This window comes from Oncorhynchus keta, chromosome 26 (assembly GCF_023373465.1).
Source record: "Oncorhynchus keta strain PuntledgeMale-10-30-2019 chromosome 26, Oket_V2, whole genome shotgun sequence".
Lineage (NCBI taxonomy): Eukaryota > Metazoa > Chordata > Actinopteri > Salmoniformes > Salmonidae > Oncorhynchus > Oncorhynchus keta.
In genome coordinates, this window is record NC_068446.1 from 14,469,224 (window position 1) to 14,489,939 (window position 20,716).

The window sequence follows — 20,716 nt, forward strand, 5'->3', positions numbered from 1 at the left end:
ATTAAAAACAGGTTCAGCCCCTGGTTCGACTGTTTGCAGAGTTACTCCACCTCAAGAATTGTATTTGGTGAAAGGCTTGGCACACGCATACTCAGGCTGGCCGGCTATCGCTCAGGCAAATTAGAAATAAGTGCACTCAGGCTATTCGGAAGGCCAAAGTGAGTTACTTTAAGGAGCAGTTCTCTCTCTGTGGGTCTAACCCCAAGAAGTTCTGGAAAACAGTTAGACCTGGAGAATAAACCCTTCTCCTCACAGCTGCCCATGTCCCTTAATATTGATGATGTGGTTGTTACTGACAAGAAGCACATGGCTGAGCTCTTTAAATCACCACTTAATTAAGTCAGGATTCCTATTTGACTCAGCCATGCCTCCTTGCCCGTCCAACATTTCCTCATCTCCCACCCCTTCTAATGTGACTATCCCCGATACTTCTCCCTCTTTTTCCCTTGCCCCGCGACAAAGTTTCTCCCTGCAGGCAGTCACTGAGTCCGAGGTGCTAAAGGAGCTCCTTAAACTTGCTCGGAAGGCAGCCAAGGGGAGAAATCAAGCTGATCCTTACTGTTATAGGCCTATTTCTATTTGTGCCCTGTTTATCAAAAGTGTTGGTAAAACTGACTGGCTTTCTTGATGTCTATAGTATTCTCTCTGGCACGCAATCTGGTTTCCACTCAGGTTATGGGTGTGTCACTGCAACCTTAAAGGTCCTCAATGATGTCACCATTGCCCTTGATTCAAAGTAATATTGTACTGCTATTTTTATTGACTTGGCCAAAACTTTTGATACCATTCCATTGATACCATTCCATTCTTGTGGGCCGGCTAAGGAGTATTGGTGTCTTTGGGGTGTCTTTGGCCTGGTTTGCTAACTACCTCTCTCAATGAGTGCAGTGTATAAAGTCAGAACATCCGCTGTCTCAGCCACTACCTGTCACCAAGGGAGTACCCAAGGCTCGATCCTAGGCCCTACGCTATTCTCAATTTACATCAACCACATAGCTCAGGCAGTAGGAAGCTCTCTCATCCATTTATATGCAGATGATACAGTCTTATACTCAGCTGGCTCCTCCCTGGATTTTGTGTTAAATGCTCTACAACAAAGCTTTCTTAGTGTCTAACACGCTTTCTCTACCCTTAACCTTGTTCTGAACACCTCCAAAACAAAGGTCATGTAGTTTGGTAAGAAGAATGCCCCTCTCTCCACTGGTGTGATTACTACCTCTGAGGGTTTAGAGCTTGAGGTAATCACCTCATACAAGTACTTGGAAGTATGGCTAGACGGTACACTGTCCTTCTCTCAGCACATATCAAAGCTGCAGGCTGAAGTTAAATCTAGATCTGGTTTCCTCTATCGAAATCGCTCCTCTTTCACCCCAGCTGCCAAATTTACCCTGACTCAGATGACCATCCTACCCATGCTAGATTACGGAGACATCATTTATAGATCGGCAAGTAAGGGTGCATTCGAGCGGCTAGATGTTCTTCACCATTCGGCCATCAGATATGCCACCAATTGTCCTTATAGGACACATCACTGCACTCTGTACTCCTCTATAAACTGGTCATCTCTGTATACCCGTCACAAGACCCATTGGTTGGTGCGTATTAATAAAACCTTCTTAGGCCTCACTCCCCCCTATCTGAGATATCTACTGGAGCCCTCATCCTCCACATACAACACCTGTTCTGCCAGTCACATTCTGTTAAAGGTCCCCAAAGCACACACATCCCTGGGTCGCTCCTCTTTTCAGTTTGCTGCAGCTAGCGACTGGAACGAGCTGCAACAAACACTCAAACTGGACAGTTTTATCTCAATTCAAAGAGTCAATCATGGACACTCTTACTGACAGTTGTGGCTGATTGTGTGATGTATTGTTGTCTTTACCTTCTTGCCCTTTGTGCTGTTGTCTGTGCCCAATAATGTGTGTACCATGTTGTGTTGCTACCATGCTGTGTTGTCATGTGTTGCTGCCTTGCTATGTTGTTGTCTTAGGTCTCTCTTTATGTAGTGTTGTGTTGTCCCTCTTGTTGTGATGCGTGTTTGTCCTAAAAATATATATATTTATATATTTTTTTAAATTTTTTTAATCCCAGGCCCCCTTCCCTGCAGGAGGCATTTTGCCTTTTGGTAGGCTGTCATTGTAAATAAGAATTTGTTCATAATTAACTGACTTGCCTAGTTAAATAAAAGTTAAATATAACTTTTGTAAAAAAAGACTGAACTTACCTCATCCATGGTGGCCAACACTGCTAGTTTGTGGGGAATTGGGAGTTTGGCCAAAGGGTCTCCACCAACCCTGTTGAAATAAAGAAGTAGTGAACTACTGTAGCCTCCGTGAAATGATCATGCAGGCAGCGAAGGCCTGCTCAACATGCTTTCTTAGCCCGATGTATCCCTTCCCTTCAGACCACTCACCCGTCAACCGCTACTCCTCTAGCCTGGTCCCAGATGTGTGTGCTGTATAGCCAAAAGACAACGGCTATACAGCACAAACAGACATAGAACCAGGCTACTCTTTTCCCCACCCTTCCTAATGACTCACCCGTCGACCCCTACTCCTCTCAGGCTGTCCAAGTTGCCCATCAGCTCCTCATCAGAGCGGTAGGAGGAGGGCTGACCTGGAGAACGGTTCAGAGACACACTGCTCTCTGACGTGTACCTGGAGAGAGTGCAGCCCGTTAGTTAACATGATCATCGTCTAGTGAAAGATCCTACTGTATGTGGAAATGCAGTTTGACGAAAGTATACAGCACAGGGTTATGCTCTTGCACATTATCATTCTAATGACAATGTATCTGGTAAGAGAGTGCCTATCCCAATGACTGATATCCTAGTTTAAGCTCCAAGTTCATTCAATTGTTTTACAAACAGATGAATTTTTTAACATTTTAATTTTATTCCACACATATTTCTCAAGTAGGATCTAAAATTCTCACCTGTTGTGCCTCAAGTCAGACTGCATGCCCTCGATCTCTAGGGGTAAGGTGAGGACAAAGATGTCCAGTGTGACAGAGAGATCATTCAGATCAAGAGCCTGCAGGGCCTCTGCATTCTCCAGACATGTGATCACCTCACCTGTAACAAAACAGTACACGTCAACACAAACAGCAGGGCATTTAATAGCATTGTGCTCTTGCACATTATCATTCTAATGACAATGTATCTGAAAATTCACAGCAGAACTGGGGTCAAATAGTATTCGTTGTCGTTCAAATACTTTGACTCTAGGAGTGAGCCTGCTTGGAGTGCCAGGTGGGAAAGTTTAGCACTTTTGGAACTAGTCCACTGGTTCCATTGTGCCAGACAAACTCAATAAAGTGAAGCTATCAAATAACATTTTATTGGTCACATAAATATATTTAGCAGATGTTATTGCGGGTGTAGCGAAATGCTTGTGTTCCTAGCGCCAACAGTGCAGTAGTGTCTAACAATTCACAACACACAAATCTAAAAGTAAAAGAATGAAATTAAGAAACATATGCATTTTAGGATGAACTATGTCAGAATGGCATTGACTAAAATACTGTAGAATACAGTAAACACACATATGAAATGAGTAAAGCAGTATGTAAACATGATTAAAGTGACCAGTGATTCCATTTCTATGTACATAGGGCAGCAGCCTCTAAGGTGCAAGGTTGAGTAACCGGGTGGTAGCCGGTTAGTGATGGCTATTTAACAGTCTGATGGCCTTGAGATAGAACACCAGGTCTGAGTCACATACATAGGCTTGTGTCTCTTCTGTGACGGTTGTCAGGTACCGCGTGTACTCACCCAGGCAGGTGGGTAGCGTGGTTATGGGCATGGATCCGTGGCAGCTCTTCATGTTAACAGAGCAGGTGAGGTGGACGAACAGCGGAGGCATCTCAGGCTGAGGCCCCTCTGGCTCCAACAGGCTGTCTCCCTCTAGAATGCTGAAGGAGTCCTCATCCTGGTTCACCGTGTTGGAGTCAGACAGGGACTCATCCTCCCCCTCTCCCCCTGCTTCCCCCTCTCCGTCTGCCCCTAGGGATCTCCGGCCCCCGGCCCTCTCCTGGTACTCCACCTCCAGGTCTGTGTCGCTCTCCATCATGATGCAACAGCCCGACATGTTCTCTGAGGTGTACATTAGGATGACATAGTACACAGGATTTATGACGTATCCTTAACTACATGTTCTCTGTGGTGCACAGGATGAGTATAGAGTATATGATGTACTGTTATCTAGAAGATCTTAGGCGGGGGTAACACCAAGCAATCCAAGCAACTAAAATACAAGGATCCCCACCGTCCTCTGTAGCAGGCTCAGCCTCGGAGACAACCTCTTCACTAAGTCGTCTCTCCTCTTCCCTATCAGAGTCCTTAGGAGGAGAACAAAAAATAAAAATCATCAAAAGAACGCTATATTATTCAGAGTCCCAGTTAGTTAATACTGAACCAATGTTTTGGAAACAGGACCTTCTTCAGTGTCCTGGGGGTGGATACCAACCGAGAACAATGGATTGGAAATAACATACACATATTTCTTTCTTCGATGATGGTGGGCAGTAGTAGAAGTAGTGAGGATTGGAAGGCACGGTCTTGAAGAACTGAGCACCAATGTCCATGAATTTGTCCTGTTGAATGCAGGCATTAGCTAGCTTTAAAACGGTTCTTTAACAAGAGCATCAAATTGTAACATAATCCATCTAATTTCTTTCCATTCTACCATTATCTATCCTTCAGTTGTTTACCTGTATGATTTTGTGCAAGTCAGGGTAGACCTCGCACTTCTGCTGAAGGCGGAGGAGGGACAGAGGGAACTCTGGTATCCTGATGGTCCCGGGGGGTTCGTCCAGGCCGAGGGGGGAGTTAGGGGCCGAGGCCTTCCCCCTGTTCTCTGCCTCACTCACATCCTCCATCTCAATACTTGCAGACACAAGTTCGTCATGTTTACTCATAGAGCACCATTCAGCACCGTCAATCAATAGTCTGAACCAAACAAGTACCAAAACAAACCAAACAAATGTACTGTATGTACCACTCTTTGCAAATTAAGTTCTGACCCAAGGTCAGATAACATTCTGAGGGACATTCTGTAGCCGACCTGGGTCAAATACGTATAGAAAATATGTAATAGACTTCAGGTGCCCTTGATTTAGTTTGTCAGGGACATGGGACAGTCGCTAAAGTGCAAGCTCCAGATTGCTAGATTTGATTTATTTGATCATTTAAAGTAGAAGGCTGCTCCAGCCAGAGACAACACACCAGTCCAACACACCAGTCCAACACACCAGTCCAACACACCCTGAGTACTTCAAATCAACACCAAAAAAAATAGGTAACTGCTCTGTAGGTCTCAGTAGTACCTGGATGAGGAGGCCATGGGTCCTCTCTTGACCGGCCCGTCTTCCTCTGCCTCTCCGATGGTGAAAGTGGCGGGGGTGATGCTGTGACCCCTGACCCCTCCGTCTCCATGGCGCTCTCGGAACACCCGGATGTGTCCACAGAGCGTCTGGAGGAAGGAAGTGATGTCTATCTCCTGGAGAGACTCCTCACAGTAGTCCATGGCTGTCAGCAAGTCCTGGGAACTGATACTGTGGGACTGCTGCAGGCTGCGGTACACACCTAGGGGGAGAGAACACGATCATGCACCCGCACACACTTCAGATCCATGCCTGCTCTGTCTTAATTAATCTTTCCACGATTCCTCAAGTCTTTATCTCCTCGTGTCCTTCTCAACTGCATTAAAAGGAGAACGTAAAAGTGGACCTTCTCCAATGTCATCTGAAAATGAGGGGAGGAGAGAGGATGCAAGGAATATCTTAGCTACATCGTCAAAAACCTTCCACTATACTCTCAAATACAAATCTGTCCAACTATTCCATGTTAAGTTCAGTCAAGGTCAGCACATAAATCCACATAAAAAAACAGTGCCTTCAGAAAGCACTCACACCCCATGACCATTTTCCAAATTGTGTTGTTGTTACAGCCTGAATTTAAAATGGATTACATTGACATTTTGTGTCACTGGCCTACAATACCCGATAATAACAAAGTGGAATAATGTTTTTAGAAATTTTTACAAACAATTCTGAAATGTATTGAGTCAATAAGTATAAAACCTCTGTTATGGCAAGCCTAAATAAGTTCAGGAGTAACAATTAGCTTAACAAGTCACATAAAAATGTACATGATTGTTTAATGACTACCGCATCTCTGTACGCCACACAAACGATTATCTGTAAGGTCCCTCAGTCGAGCAGTGAATTTCAAAAACAGTTTAAACCACAATGCCTCAAAGAAGCAGACATTGAATATCCCTTTGAGCATGGTGAAGTTATTAATTACACTTTGGGTGGTGTATTAATACACCCAGTCACTACAAAGATACAGGCGTCCTTCCTAACTCAGCTGCCGGAGAGAAAGGAAACCACTCAGGGATTTCACCATGAGATCAATGGGGACTTAAAACAGCTACAGAGTTTAATTGCTGTGATAGGATGGATCAACATTGTAGTTACTCCACAATACGAACCTAAATGACAAAGTGAAAAGAAGGAAGCGTGTACAGAATAAAAATATTTCACAACACACACCCTGTTTGCAATAAAGCACTAAAGTAAAACTGCAAAAGATTTGGCAAAGAAATTCACTTTGTCCTGAATACAAAGCATTATGTTTGAGGAAAATCCTCATATGTTATGGGTATGCTTGTCATCGGCAAGGACTAGGACGTTTTGATTGTTCCTGAGTGGCCAAGTTACAGTTTGGACTTAAATGTACTTGAAAATATATGGCAGGACTTGAAAATGTCTTGCAACGATCAACAACCAACTTGAAATGTTTCAAAATAATAATGTGCAAATCCAGGTGTGCAAAGCTCTAAGAGACTTACCCAGAAAGACTCAGCTGTAATCACTGCCAAAGCTGATTATAACATGTAGTGACTCAGGGGTGTGAATACTTATGCAAATGAGATATTTCTGCATTTAATTTTCAATAAATTTGCAAACTCTAAAAGCATTTTTTTCACTTTGTCATTATGGGTATTGTGTGTAGATGGATGAGAATGTTTTTGTTTTTTAAATCAATTTTCACACAGTAACACAACAAAAGTAAGACTTTCTGAAGCACTGTGATATACCTTAAGGAAAAGGTCAATACTTTTATCTCGATGTCAAATTCATCTTGAGAAAACAGCTTTTAAATTATGCTTTTTTTCAGTACCACAGGGTATACATTTTGTGTTAACCTCTTGACTCAGTGAGCAGGGAGAGAAAAGATGCTGCCAGACCAATTTAAATCCATCAGGCTTGTCAGAGAGAAGCGGATATTTCGCTAGAGTTGTGTCTAGTGTGTGTGAGTGTGCGTGCGTTGTCTAGTCGCTCTCCTCCTAATTGAGGTTTACAGATGCTGCAAAGGAGCATAAAAACAAATCCTGAGATGACAGCTTAAAACACTCTAATAGATTTCCCCGTCACTAGGATGATGCAGGTGACTGCTTTGCCCTGTGCTTGCTTCTGTAGTATTGGAGGCGCTATCTTCGGGTACGTGTGTGTGTATGGCAAGTCACAGGCCTAAATTCAGCAGTAGGAAGACAATCAGCTACTAGCCTATACTCTGGTCAATAATAAACTTCTTCTCCCATCTGCTTTCCCCAGCACCAGTAGCCCATCCCTTGTCCCTTTAGTGCCATAAAGCAGGGTACATTACCATTGGGCTCCTCTCTGCGTCAGTCATTTGCGAGTCAGTTTATTTAAGGGGTGTTTTATGACGTCTGGCTGTCGCAGTGGTCAAATGCAAGCTACACAGACAGATTAAACAGTCAGACTGGACAGGTCACCTTGACAGGCCGTTACCGTAAATGTTCACGTCTGTCAGCAGTGTATTACCTGTGACGTAACACTGGTGGTAGTGCTCCTGTAGCAGGCTGCAGTAGTTGGCCAGCTCCTTGTGTTTATGAGGCTGCGACATCAGGTCTGTCCAGGAGGAGGTGCTGCTGCGTTCCTGAGATAGAGACCTGCAGGAGGAAGAGGACAGACACACACAAACACCCCAAACACCATTAGAGAAGAAGAGCAAGTGCAGAATCAGGAAGCCCAATAGTAGATCTGTGGGAGAAACATACAAGCCATAGAAAAGGAGGGAGCATAGCCTCATCATCAGATATAACACAGTTATTTTACACACCCCTTTGAAAACACACAATCTCATCTCACCCCCAAATTAACATGCCGCATGTCTCTAATCTCACGCCACAATAACACACACATCTCTGATGACATTTAATCTCCGTTAGAGAAGAAACACACTGTCCAGCTCCATGTAATGTTGCATTATGCATTGAGGAGCATGCTGTTAAAAGTCTATTAGCTTGAGCGGTCACTGAACAACAAGAGCTCCGAAGCGTGCTTTAAACAAGGGGTGGGGGGGATAATCACTCCGAAAATGTATCCGATATGTCAATACTATGTGTCTTATGTTAACCTGGACATCAACACATGGTCAGTCCTGTACCATGATACACAAGTGTATAATTCCCATATTTGACTTGGAACTTGCAGGTGAAAAAGAAAAAGAGTACAAAGGAACTTGTTTACTCATTAAAAAAAACATGAATTGTTTAATCACAGGCTTAGAGGAGATTTCCAAAGCACCACGCCCATGTCATCAAGTAGGGTCTGTAAAAAGTCACCACACCCCCCCAGAGAAGCTTGAAAAAAACAGTACTGCAACTGCATGAACTAAATCGGATTTTCTGTGAACATGCAATAAGTTAGATATTGTCAGTTAACACATCAGACATGTTGATTTTGGACAGTTCCACCCATTAGTATCTGACTGCAGAGAGAGAGACCGCCTCCTACAAGAAGTTTGAGCTCCAGCAAACATAAGTGGCTTGCATTGTGAAGTCAAGCCTTCAGTCATGTAAATGAATATAAAGTCAAAATAACTAGAGGCAACAGTCTTATCTGGAGGCAGATACCAACCTCCCAATAGCAACACAGGCCTGGAGTGAGTGTGGGAGCGATGGCATCAGCCTCACCCACTTAGAGAGTCCCTCTCCCTGGTATGAATAAGGAGGAGCTATGAGCATATGGCCAGGCCTAAGTCCCTCCTAACCCCATCAATTCATCTTTCCATGATCCCTTGCATCCTTTCTCCTCACCTCCTCAACCGTATTGGAGGAGAAGGTCCAAGGTCCCTTCCTTCAGACCTTCTTCTCTGCTGTCTTTTGAGAAGGACGCAAGGAGATAAGACGCAAGAAATTGAGGAAAGATTCACTGAGATTGATCTCACCACAGCTCTACACCAGGAAGGGACGGAGGGGAGGAGGAAGAGGAGAATGGGACGAGGTGCGCGGCAGGATGATGGAAGCAGCAGTAAGCTAGCTGTGCTGTGCTACCTGAACTTCATCTGCTGATGCATCTCCCAGGAGTCAGCGTCTTGAGGTCTATTTATCAACGTAGTACAGGGAAACAATCAGAGGTGCACAACGTTAACATGGGACTCAACCAACTACAATGTGCTTGCTGGCAGCCAACGTTGAGTGAAGGGTAGACTTATGAAGGGTATAATCGGGTATGGCATGGTAGGACTTCTGACTGAGAGCGTTTCAAGAGTCAGTCACATATGATGGGTGGTAAGGTGATTAAACTGATGAAAAGTAAAGTGCTGAATACATGGAGCCTTGGATCTGCTGTATTCCCCTCCCAAGACCTGGGTTCAAATTGAAATGATTTCCTCCTCAATACTCCTCAGTCCCAGACGGATGGATTTTCCACTTCTGAGAATATTCAAGTGATAACATTGCGTCGGGAACGATCCATCCTCAATCAAGTGCAACTAAAGTATTTGAAAGAAAACAAATCCTATTTGAACCCAGATGTACTCCCCACCCCATCAGTAGCCCCAGTGTGTGTGTGTGTGTGTGTGTGTGTGTGTGTGTGTGTGTGTGTGTGTGTGTGTGTGTGTTACTGGGTACCTGAAGAAGATGTCCCGTGGCTGCCTGTTAGAGTGGGGATTGAGTATCTGATCCTTCAGAGAGTCCAAGGAACAGTTATAGACATATACAGGGCAGCGAGGACGGGACAGATCCCCTGAGCTCTGCTGGGACGCCTGGCGACTGAACGTGATGTGGAAGTCTCTCTTCTGGGGCTCAGCGAACTGCACCCCGTCCCTCTCCTCCACACCTGAGAGAGAGAGAGTCATTTCCAATTTGCTCAGGGAGCCCCATCTCTTCCTTTTCACAACAGTAACATTATGTTATTGCAGAGAGAAATAGGGATAGAAAGAGAGAGGGTTGGGTTAGTGAGAAAGCACAGTATGTTGGTAGCAAAGGACTAATGATGCAATAATCCTACAGTACTTACCTGCACCTTTGGTGCCATTTTCAGGCTCAGAGAAACGGCTATCCCAGTTGTCCTGTTCCACCGTGGAGCTCCCAGATTCAGGGGAGAGCAGGGGTGACCTGGGTCCCACAGGACCACTACCACCAGGGGAGAGCATGGGGGACCTCAACCCGCTACTCAACCCACCATTCAGCCCATTGGTGGAGCCAGAGTGAGAATCAGCCTGTGATTTGTTGCCGGTAGTCAGGGTGTCGTCATCATCTCCGTTATCCTGGGGCTCGGTCTCCAGCCCAGACGACATCAACATCTGGACATCTGCAGAGAAAACACAACAATGTTGAACTCAAAAATGTTGCAGAGGGACTTGCATTCGTCTTAAGATAGCTTGGTGCTACAACCACATGTCACAGGCATAGAACGATATTTTTCCTCAATAAACATGTCGATTACAATCAGTTAAAACTAGCACAATGCCAGGCTGGTGGCCTGCCCAAATACATAGGATTCCTATAACTAGAGTGGAGCCCCCACTTGAATAATGAGTAGAAAAGATCTGTAAGCTCTGTCCTATTCGTACATCACACAACTACAGCAGAGCACAGGGAACAGTAGCGGGGTGCCTACCTGTGAAGGTGGCGGGGAGGAAGGTCAGTAGGATCTGCTGAGGGCTGATGTACTTGGCGTAACACTTCCACTGAGGGGTAGACCCATCCCTCTCCACTGGGACTGGCTCCTCATCCACCAGGTCTGCATTGCTGAAACTCTGAGAGAAAGAGGGGACAAACTCACCGGGCATAACAGACAGGACAAGTGCTACAAAATAAACTAAACATAATGTTTTGCCCAAGGTGGACAGAGTTTCAATGAGAGGAAGAAGAGGGTAGTGTAAACCATGTCTGGACATCCAAAACGGAACTTCGGGCCCACTGCTGGTTTTCCATTGTTTTTACACTGCTTAAAACCGATATCAATGCCAAGGAGGAACCTTCAGGATTTATTTCCCTGAAGAGAGAATGCAGACTGGTTAAAAGGTTTACCTGAAGGGTACTGGTTGATCCTGTCACCTCCTTACTGCTCCCTGTAGTGTGGAAGGACATCATTGTGTCCTGTCTCTCTGGAGGTTTCAGGCACTCTTCTGTCAAGGGAAAGTAACCACATGGCAAGGCAAAAAAAAATGAACAAATGTGTGCAGGAGTATAGGATGTTGTTACATAATGAATACAATCATTAGCAGGATTCTGTTCTTTTCAGTCAGTCAACATGTTCATTCATAAAGCCTACCACAACAGTTGTCACAAAGTGCTTTACATTCACCTAGCCTAAATAGCAAGCAGATGCATAGCAGAGGCACACACATTCACAAAGCCTACCTCTGATGACCGGTAGAGAGAAGGGTGCAACATGTCCGTCTCGTTCCCTGCCTAGGATGTGATGCATGAAGGTGACGTTGTCCTGGTCAGCCAATGGGATCTCCCGGTCACTGAGTTCCTGTTGCAAGCTGCTGTGGAACAGGCTCAGCAGGAGCTCGTTGGGAATATAGGGGGTGCTCTGGGACACCTCCTCGTTCTCCACTGCAATACACACAAATAAGCATTCATTAATTCATCCCCCATCTTCATATTGCAGCAACAACAACTAGTGACCATGTCAAGAGGTTTGGACTTTTTGGGGTAATGGCTAAGGTGTTGGACTAACAGTTGCAGGGAATCCTTGATTTAGCAAAAATGTATAAATTCATGTTTGATAACAATAAGATACTTGAGGACATAATAACATGATAAAATTCACCTCTGCTGAGAGTGAGGAAGAATATTTCTATCTGTTGGCACTTGGGCAGCAGTTCGATGAGGTCAAACTGGAAGGGAACAGTGTGGATGCAGTCTTCAGAGGCAGGGGGTTCTCTTGCAGCGGTCCCAATGGGAGGGTACACCTGCTCCTTGTTCTGGCACAGCTGGCTAAGGTACTCAAACGTCATAATGGTGGACATACAGGTCAGATCCCGGGGGAAGATCTGTGGATAACGTAAATTCACTATCGTTTAAAATGAAACTGGTATATTATTCAAATGAATTACTTAAAAAAATCATACAATGTGATTTTCTAGATTTTTGTTTTAGATTCCGTCCCTCACAGTTGAAGTGTACCTTTGATAAAAATGACAGACCTCTACATGCTTTGCAAGTAGGAACACCTGCAAAGTCGGCAGTGTATCAAATACTTGTTCTCCCCACTGTAGATAGACAAAATTAAATGTGCCTGTCCTAGCATTCCAAATAAAGTTACATTTTTTGCCATATGATTTAAAGAATGAGTCGTCTAGAGTAGGCAGCACCATTAGTAAGTAAACTTTGATAGGACTAAAGAGTTAAATCAATGTGATTTTTCCATAATATACAAGTATTTCTATCTCAATGGTTGTAGTATCTAATCTATATTGACAAACCAAACAAAAAAAAATTGTTTGTGGTAAGTTTTGAGATGTAAATACAAAGTATGTCTATCTACTTCACCATCCACCCATTTTATTAGTAAACTAGTAAACTACAAGGTAGTATTAACATTGTGTCTTAACAATCCAATATGACTGTGCAGGGATGCAGATTGCGGACTTAAGTTGTTGGGGATAGGGGGCAGCATTTTCACTTTTGGATGAATAGTGTGCCCAGAGTGAACTGCCTACTACTGAGTCCCAGATGCTAATATATGCATATTATTATTAGTATTGGATAGGAAACACTCTGAAGTTTCTAAAACTGTTTGAATTATGTCTGTAAGTATAACAGAACTCATATGGCAGGCAAAAACCTGAGAAAAAATCCAAACAGGAAGTGGGAAATCTGAGGTTTGTAGTTTTTTAACTCACCCCTATCGAATACACAGTGGGATATGGAATGTTTTGCAATTCCTAAGGCTTCCACTAGATGTCAACTGTCTTTAGAACGTTGTTTCAGGTTGCTTATGTGAAGGGGGGCCGTATGGGAGCTGTTTGACTAAGGGGTCTGCCTATAGCCTCGTTCTCAGTCACGCACTTTCACATGAAAGCGACCTGTGTTCCATTGCTTTTCTACAGACAATGGAATTCTCCGGTTGGAATATTATTGAACTTTTATGAAAAAAACATAGAAAAGATTGATTCTATACTTAGTTTGACAAGTTTCTTCGACCTGTAATATAACTTTTTTTTAAAGTTTTGTCAGAATGGACCAGATTGCGCTTTTGGACATAAATGGACATAAATGATGGACATTCTCTAACAAAACAAGCATTTATTGTGGAACTGCCATTCCTGGGAGTGCATTATGATGAAGATCATCAAAGGTAAGTGAATATTTAGAATGCTATTTATGAATAATGCTGACTACCCAACATGGAGGATATTTCTCTGGCTGGTTTGGGCTCTGAGCGCTGTTCTCAGATTATGCTTTTTCCGTAAAGTTTTTTTAAAATCTGACACAGCGGTTGCATTAAGGAGAAGTGTATCTGAAGCTCCATGTATAATAGTTGTATTTTCATCAACAGTTATGAGTATTTCTGTGAATTCATGTGGCTCTCTGCAATATTACTGCATGTTTTGGAACTACTGAACGTAACACGCCAATGTCAAATAAGATTTTTGGATATAAATATGAACTTTACCGAACAAAACATACATGTATTGTATAACATGAAGTCCTATGAGTGTCATCTGATAAAGATCATCAAAAGGTTAGTGATTCATTTTATCTCTATTTGTGCTTTTTGTGACTCCTCTCTTTGGCTGTAAAAATGGCTGGGTCGGTGGTGACCTAACATATGTATGTGGAGCTTTCACTGTAAAGCATTTTTTAAATCAGACACTGTGGCTGAATTAACGAGACGTTTATCTTTAAAATGGTGCCGAATACTTGTAATTTTGAGAAATTTGATTCATGAGATTTCTGTTGATTTGTATTTGGCGCATATCAATTTCATTGGCTGTTGGCGAGGGGTTCCGCTAGCGCAACAGGGTAAAAACTAGAGAAATCAGCTTACAGTTGACACTTGTTTTTATTCCCTGGATTTCTAACCCCTTGATGTTCTTGTTGGATCTAATTGTAATAGCTAGCGTTTCAATGGCCATAATAAATAAATAGGGAGACAATGTACAGCCCTGTCATACTCCTGTTAAAAGCTCAATACTTTCTGAGAAGTAACCATTATTTACTATTTAGCACCTGGGGTTGCTTACATAACCATAACCCACTGTATAAAAATTCACCAAAATTAAAGTAGTCCAGGCATTTATATATATATAATTCTAGTCGTACTTTATCAAACAACTTTTCAAAATATGCTATGAAGACCAGGCCTGGTATCTTTGACGTTTCATAATGTTCCACTGTTTCAAGTAATTGTTGTATATTATCTCCAATACACCATCCTTGTAAAAAAAACTGTCTGATCAGGATGAACAATATCTGGTAAAAACCTTTTTTATTCCATGTGCTATGCACTTCGCCAGGATTTTTGCATCACAACATTGAAGTGTAACAGGCCTCCAGTTTTTTTTTTTTTATGGACTGGATAAGGGGATCTGCTGTACCTATGTTGTGCAAAAAAAGTCAATAATGAATTATCTTCTCTTAGTTAAGAACAAATTGTCATCCAGTAGGCTTTGATAAAATTGCCAATATCCACGTGGAAATTCTGTAAGAGTTATGTGGAGGCCAATTAGATGAAGGTTCAATCGCATTCTGTCTCCTATTAATACTTTTTAAACGTTTGATGCCAGCAAGAATGAGACCAGGAAGTAGTCAAGTCAGCTAGCTTGATTAAGCCTCCTCCATGTATGTCTCACTAGGTCATCCTCCATATATCAACTAGTTCTAATGCATCCATGATATTTGTGATCTCTTTAAGTGCATGAGGGTGGTAGTTTGTAGTGTGATTTCCTTTACGATCCACTGAGGTACTTAAAATCATATTGTAATCTCTCACCATAATAACAGATTCATTCGTTACTTGTGGGAAGAAGTGTGGATCGTCATTATTTGGTCCATATAAAGTGCCTTCAGAAAGTATTCAGACCCATTGACTTTTTCCAAATGAATAAGAGCACAATAATATAGATGCATGCTCATATTAAGAAAGTCATAGAAAGGGCTATAAGCATGTCAGCCCAGCCCGCTCAGTTCATTGGATCCAGTTGTTAGAAAAAGAAAACGAAAGGAAAAATACCTAGAAATATCACAAGACCAGTTCTTTATGCCCATTACATGCACGCAGCCTGTCGGCAGAGAGACACGTTTCATGTACTCCTTATTATATCCTGTTATATTCCAACAAGAAGGAAGAAAGAAAACTTTCATTTTAACAGCCGCCAATGGCTGTCTCTAAAAATGTGTCTTACGCATCACACTACCCATGAAGGGATACATAAGTTTAACTTACAATCGACTCTGACACAGCCATGGCATGACAGTAAAGAAGACATGCAGTACTGACAATCTAGAACGAGTAAACCTGTAAAACCAACCCGCTCTCCAGGGCTGTTGCTCTATCACCTCGTCCGTTTTACACTTAGGCCTATATCATTAGGATCAAGAATATAAAAGGTAGCATATGTAGCTCACGTAAACATGTAATACACTTCTCACTAAGAGAAGTGCTTCCATAGGCCAGTTATTAAAGTAAACTCACTATTACAAACCAATCAAATGAAGAGAGAGGAACCAGCCTTAAAGAAACCAGACTTAGTCCATCCAGACTTAGTCCATCCTCTGGCTGCATATGTACACACGCTTCAACTTCATCTCATCTCTATCAGTATTATAATACTATACAAATTGGTGAATTGGAATTATCAGTGATTGTACTACTGAATAGCTACAGTACCTTTGACAACAGCTGAGAATGTAAGAAGATCAATTTGATTAAGCGATTAAGCGATTGATACTGACCGCCTGTGGAATCTCCTGGTAGGTGAGCTCCTGGAAGTGTCTATGTTGGTCTCTAGGGCTCCATACTGTCCCACTCTGAGGCTCTACCCAACACTCGGTCACCAGGTTGAGCTCTGTGTCCACATCAATGGCCTCCACCTCTGTGTCGTTGTCATCGTCTGTGGAGAAACTGGAGACCCATGATGGAAGACAAGGGGCCAGGACAGGAGGAGACAAACAGATGCTTATTCAGCAATAGCACCATTTACTGACTAAATAACCAGCAAAATATAGCAAAGTGTTCAAAGGGTAAAAAAAAAAATGTGTTAAGTTCTTAGAAACGTAACTGTTCTTCTAGATAAAATAATTTGATAATATTTGAAGATACGGTTGGAGAATGTATAGAATTTGTGGAGCTGGTGGACTAAAGCAATAGAAATAATGGCCAAATATTCAATGGAATTCAGTCTCACCTGTCCTTGGTAGAGGTGGAGTGAGGTGGAAACAGGATATACTGGACGATACAGGTGTGACTTTCTCTGTCCACCGCCTCTGGCATCCCCTACGAGCACACCATCACAAGTCATCATTACAATGGGATTTTTATAGGAATTCAATGCAAACACTATACAGCAATAAACTGTCTGGCCTCAATATGTCCAGATTAGAACATATGTATGTGTGTATTGTGTAGCCTAATCTTCCTTTCAGTGTTAATGTAGACAACGCTACATTAGTACTCAAAGGATTAGTGAGAGGGTTTTTCTATCGAGTTCATATGGGTTTAGTAAATATTTGCTGTCCCAGCATGCTACTCTCACCTTCATTGGCAGTTCAGTCACCATGTTGACTATGCCCTCTCCACTGGCAGCAAAATGAAAGCCCTCAGAGAGGCGAATCCTTAGGAAACATCCAAAAACATTTTCAGGCAACAAGTCAGAACTCTCTGATATGATAATGACTTTATTTATATTCGTAAGGAGAGTCTTCACAAACATTACATACATAGTGCACGAGACAGGTACCATTAGACATGCCAGTGGGACTCACTCAGACAGCATGGACAGTATATGAACCACAGCTTGCAGCGGTACGGTCACACCCAGGCCGCTCTGCACCGTCCACACCCAGCGCTGATGGAGGAAGTAGCGTGACAGTGACGCCAGCGTGGACGAGGCCGTCCGATTGGCTGCCATGCTAAGGGGCACGGTCATGTTAGTGGGCTGGGTGAAGTTCTCCATGTTCAGAATAAACGGGGTCCGGAAGTCTGACGGGAGCTTCTCGTACCTACAGAAGGAGATTGGACACCATTAGAGTATTAATGTTTATAATTGGGTAAAATGTTTTCATAATCCAACCTTAGGACTGATACTTTTTGCTATGACCTCAATAATTGTAATCTACAGTAATAAGCCACGTAGCTGAAAAGAACGGTCATGCCCAAGGCACAAATCTGACAACATTCCACTGACCTGATGAGTAGTTTCTCCAGAGGTTTGTTGAGGACCACCACACATGGCCGGTCAGACAGCGCAGGTTTGGGAGCAGGGAGAGGAGGAGACTTGGAAGGGGATGCGTGCCCCAGAATCTTCCTCTTGGTCTTGGGCGTAGCCTCCTTGTTCTGGACGCGGTGAGGGAAGCGAAGCCTCAGGATCTGCTCCCGCAGCTCATCCACTATCTGGAAGTGGGGCAGAGAAAAGGTTAAGCTGAAGAATAGGATGTGTTGGTTCCCTCACGAACAGTTCAGTTTAGTTCACTTGCCTTTTTCAGGATTTTTTGTTTTTGCATCTTCAGCAATGAGTTAAGAATCAACATTTACATTAACGACAACAAAAGGTCACACCAACAGAGGGTTGCAACATTCTGAGGGGAAAAAAGGTGATGTTTCACCTAGCGACTGACTTCTTTCTGCTTGCTAGATCCATTTAATGAGGAGAAATAGGCACAGCTCGAGATTCAAAATCTATATTTTATAGTGTTTTCGGTGTGGACCATGTCCCATACCTTGTTCCTGGTCTGGGCCAGGGTGCCGATAGGGAAGCCCAGCCTCAGCACCATGCAGGGAGCCTTGGAGATCAGACGCACCAGGTAGAATGAGTTGGGGGGCTGGTCAGAGGCACTGGGGACAGAATAGGACATTCATTAAAACCTTACTCCAGTCATTTACTGTAGCTCAATCCAGACCTGGGTTAAAATAGTATATTTTGAGACTATTCCATTGGTTCATTGAATAACAGCTTAAGTATTTGAAAGGAAAAAAACAAACATTATTTTAACACAGTTCTATCTCACTCCACAATGTGAACAACATTTCCCATGAGTCTCTCTGCCACTACCTGTATATGAGCTTGACATACGAGTATCCCTCCACGAGTACAAAGCTGCTCCAGTCCCTCAGTAAAGAGGTGAGGGCTGAGTGGGAGATACGACACTGGATGGTGCTGAAACGCCCGTTACTACCAGCAGTGTGGAGGTGCTTTGGCACAGGCCTGCAGAGAAGAGAAGACAGGAGATCACCATTACAATGACTGGGAAAATACTTTTAAAATTAAACCTGCACACTTGTAGATTCTACTTAGATTTAACTAATTATACTAAATGACTGGGAGAGGACTATCAACACTGCTCTCAGTGATGCGTCACTATACATTACATCTAAAAGCAGAAATGAAATCAATATGAATTGACAACATTGCAATTTAAGAAATTGACATCAGAAGTTGGTGTCGCATCTATAAACCATCTCTCACATGTCGTGCTCCAGGATGATAGCAATGCGGTGCATGTGAAGCCATCTCTGCCAGAAGTTGGCGTCCATGGACAGGATGGGCTTCCAGTAGAAGGCAAACTGGGACTGAGAGGAGTCCTTAGAGCCGCTGTGCTGGAGGGAGAGAACCTGAAGGAAACAGCAGAAGAACACTGACTACCTGTCCTTAGGTCAATAGGACCAATGGCCCATATTCAGTGTCTCAGAACAGTAGAATATATAGGATCAGTTTTGTCTAGACCATCATGAATACAACTACAGAAAGTGGGGACCTGATCCTAGATCAGCTTTATGAATATAGGTCAATGTAATAATGAATTTGAAAAATCAGTGTTAGTAAGTGTAAAGGAGTAACCAGAGCAGACAAAGTACATACAGGCGTGGTGGATCCAGGTGGGATGTAGAAGAGAGGAACTCCGTTCTTGGTGCTCTCAGGGATTGTGTAGTTCTCTGGGAGAGAGTTAAAGGACTGCAGGTGGACCAGCATCTGATCTGTCTGGTTTATACTGTGAAGACAAAGAGCATAATAACATGTGTCTTATCAGGAGAAATGCACAGTATACACTTTCAAAATCTTGTACTTCGAATTCAATTCAGTGTTTCCCCTATATTTACTGACACCACTCCAAATTACTATTATTATAATTATTTGTTTTAATAATTTCCAGTACAATAAAATGTTTTCAGTGTAAACTTAAATGAATAAAACCAGAGATAAAGTATATACAATTGATAATGTAGCTACAGTATATATATGTTTAAATAAGATCATCTTTGAGGAACTAACAATCACCAAAATAAAAACTAGACAGAGAGAATCTAACATTAAAAAAATGGTATGGGGACCCCATTGATTTTATATGTTTGAGTCACTCAGATAGCATAAGAACACGCCATAAGACATGGCAAAAAGTGTAGAATTGCTTTAAAACAATTTTAAAGTAGGTCCTATGATTACCCATTATAGGAGTAAAACTAAATTATATATTTTTAAATAGAATAGTATCCTTGACAATGAGCTGCATCAGTGTTGCCCTAGCAGTTTCCCTAGCAAGGTAGATACAGGTGAGTCAAAGGTCACCTCTGCAGTGTGTTCCAGAATCGCCTGATGACGGAGGTGCGGTAGGTTGAGGTGATGGGTTTCCTCATGGTACAGCTGATATCATGGAGGATGTCGTAGCTTCCCTCCATGGTGACCTCTACCCAGGTGGTCCTCTTGGCAGGATCCAGGGGCCACTGGGCAACTGCCAGGTACTCTATACGCATGTTGTGTTTCCACAGCAACACCAGCTTCACCTCCAGCTGGGTGCCACCTACCGGAGGGACCAAAACACAAATTGAAACATGTGAAACATGTGTAGTTTGGTTTATTTAATACTGTATACAGTCTGGAAAAGAGGAAGAAAGTTGGCCTTGTGGATGCACTTGCAGTAAAACAGATGTTCAATATCGTGGGTCTTCTGTGGATAGTAGAAAGTCACTTTAAAATGTTAGGCTTGAGGCTAATCCCACCATCATGTTCTCTCTCTCTGTCGAGACGTCTGGTTTCCGAGCGCCTAAACACAGGACTTGAATGGAAGTCTATGGCAGGAGCGGACAAATTGGCTGATCTCTCAGCCAATCACCACCTAGCACAACCCTTAGAACCTCCTCTCTACATTGTGGACTTTCAAAGTGTGAGCAGTGCAACTGGATCGGAACGAATCGGAATCAAGTGAGCATCCCAAAAATAAATATGGTC

The 20,716-nt window shown here is 43.0% G+C and overlaps 1 protein-coding gene across 5 annotated transcripts in view; it reads right to left on the reverse strand.

The window, feature by feature from the left end:
• The window catches only part of LOC118358648 (KICSTOR complex protein SZT2), a 110,701-nt gene that overhangs the window by 71,641 nt on the left and 18,344 nt on the right, over positions 1 to 20,716 (reverse strand). For 4 of the 5 annotated variants that reach the window (XM_052480282.1, XM_052480283.1, XM_052480285.1 and 1 more), the window contains exons 10-35: positions 20,057 to 20,288; positions 19,352 to 19,481; positions 18,959 to 19,104; positions 18,545 to 18,697; positions 18,213 to 18,327; positions 17,681 to 17,886; positions 17,259 to 17,495; positions 17,030 to 17,108; positions 16,682 to 16,770; positions 16,230 to 16,398; positions 12,100 to 12,322; positions 11,682 to 11,882; positions 11,349 to 11,446; positions 10,936 to 11,074; positions 10,333 to 10,626; positions 9,945 to 10,152; positions 9,366 to 9,413; positions 7,852 to 7,979; positions 5,326 to 5,584; positions 4,711 to 4,885; positions 4,495 to 4,593; positions 4,266 to 4,338; positions 3,773 to 4,093; positions 2,935 to 3,073; positions 2,541 to 2,657; positions 2,225 to 2,294 (exon numbers count right to left, since the gene is read on the reverse strand). In XM_052480282.1, coding sequence (XP_052336242.1) covers positions 2,225 to 2,294; positions 2,541 to 2,657; positions 2,935 to 3,073; positions 3,773 to 4,093; positions 4,266 to 4,338; positions 4,495 to 4,593; positions 4,711 to 4,885; positions 5,326 to 5,584; positions 7,852 to 7,979; positions 9,366 to 9,413; positions 9,945 to 10,152; positions 10,333 to 10,626; positions 10,936 to 11,074; positions 11,349 to 11,446; positions 11,682 to 11,882; positions 12,100 to 12,322; positions 16,230 to 16,398; positions 16,682 to 16,770; positions 17,030 to 17,108; positions 17,259 to 17,495; positions 17,681 to 17,886; positions 18,213 to 18,327; positions 18,545 to 18,697; positions 18,959 to 19,104; positions 19,352 to 19,481; positions 20,057 to 20,288 — 4,148 coding nt within the window. The remainder of the gene's footprint in view (positions 1 to 2,224; positions 2,295 to 2,540; positions 2,658 to 2,934; positions 3,074 to 3,772; positions 4,094 to 4,265; positions 4,339 to 4,494; positions 4,594 to 4,710; positions 4,886 to 5,325; positions 5,585 to 7,851; positions 7,980 to 9,365; positions 9,414 to 9,944; positions 10,153 to 10,332; positions 10,627 to 10,935; positions 11,075 to 11,348; positions 11,447 to 11,681; positions 11,883 to 12,099; positions 12,323 to 16,229; positions 16,399 to 16,681; positions 16,771 to 17,029; positions 17,109 to 17,258; positions 17,496 to 17,680; positions 17,887 to 18,212; positions 18,328 to 18,544; positions 18,698 to 18,958; positions 19,105 to 19,351; positions 19,482 to 20,056; positions 20,289 to 20,716) is intronic. The other variant, XM_052480284.1, reaches the window with a different exon arrangement.